Source organism: Cucurbita pepo, unplaced genomic scaffold (genome assembly GCF_002806865.2).
Source record: "Cucurbita pepo subsp. pepo cultivar mu-cu-16 unplaced genomic scaffold, ASM280686v2 Cp4.1_scaffold004600, whole genome shotgun sequence".
Classification (NCBI taxonomy): Eukaryota; Viridiplantae; Streptophyta; class Magnoliopsida; order Cucurbitales; family Cucurbitaceae; genus Cucurbita; species Cucurbita pepo.
The window spans coordinates 1-789 of record NW_019650585.1 but is presented as its reverse complement, the minus strand read 5'-3'; the positions used below and the strand labels follow the sequence as shown (position 1 = coordinate 789).

Here is a 789-nt window from a genome sequence, read left to right as displayed (position 1 = left end):
TATGAAGAAGGCATTGATGAGATTTGTAAGATCATTCATGACAATGGTGGTCAAGTCTACATGGATGGAGCCAACATGAACGCCCAGGTACGTGTCATGGCATCTTCCGATCTTATCACTTCTGATATCGATTCATATTCAGAGTGTATTGACAGTAGATTCTGGGTGTGTTCTTCAGGTAGGTTTAACAAGCCCGGGTTGGATCGGAGCTGATGTTTGCCATCTCAATCTCCACAAAACCTTCTGCATTCCACATGGAGGAGGTGGCCCTGGCATGGGCCCTATTGGTGTCAAGAAGCACCTTGCACCATTTTTGCCTTCACATCCTGTGGTAAAACATCTCAGTTCAATTTGATTGCTATACAAGAGACACTTTCAATAGATTTTAATTTGGCGTTGAATTCTGAAGGTACCTACTGGAGGCATACCTGCTCCTGACAATGCTCAGCCTCTTGGTACAATAGCTGCTGCACCATGGGGGTCTGCTCTCATTCTCCCTATATCTTACACTTACATAGCCATGATGGGATCCCAGGGGCTAACCGACGCATCGAAGATCGCCATTCTGAATGCAAATTACATGGCTAAACGTTTAGAGGTTCCTGATTCTTATGTTTCTTCCTTTCACGCCTTCAATAATCCTTGTAAATTGTTTAAGAATAGATGTCTGATCCGATTCTGTGCTCTGCTCTGCAGGAACATTACCCTGTTCTCTTCCGTGGTGTCAACGGAACGGTTGCCCATGAATTCATCATCGACTTGAGAGGCTTCAAGGTAGTTTTTTTTTTT

General features: G+C 44.1%; 1 protein-coding gene across 1 annotated transcript; it reads left to right on the top strand.

Moving 5' to 3' along the window:
* Nucleotides 1-60: 60 nt before the first annotated feature.
* LOC111787051 (glycine dehydrogenase (decarboxylating), mitochondrial-like) lies at nt 61-774 on the top strand (the record flags this gene model as incomplete). Its single annotated transcript, XM_023667212.1, has 4 exons — nt 61-87; nt 179-331; nt 410-598; nt 697-774. Coding segments are annotated over exons 1-4 (447 nt in total), but the record flags the coding sequence as incomplete, so codon positions are not given.
* Nucleotides 775-789: the final 15 nt, after the last annotated feature.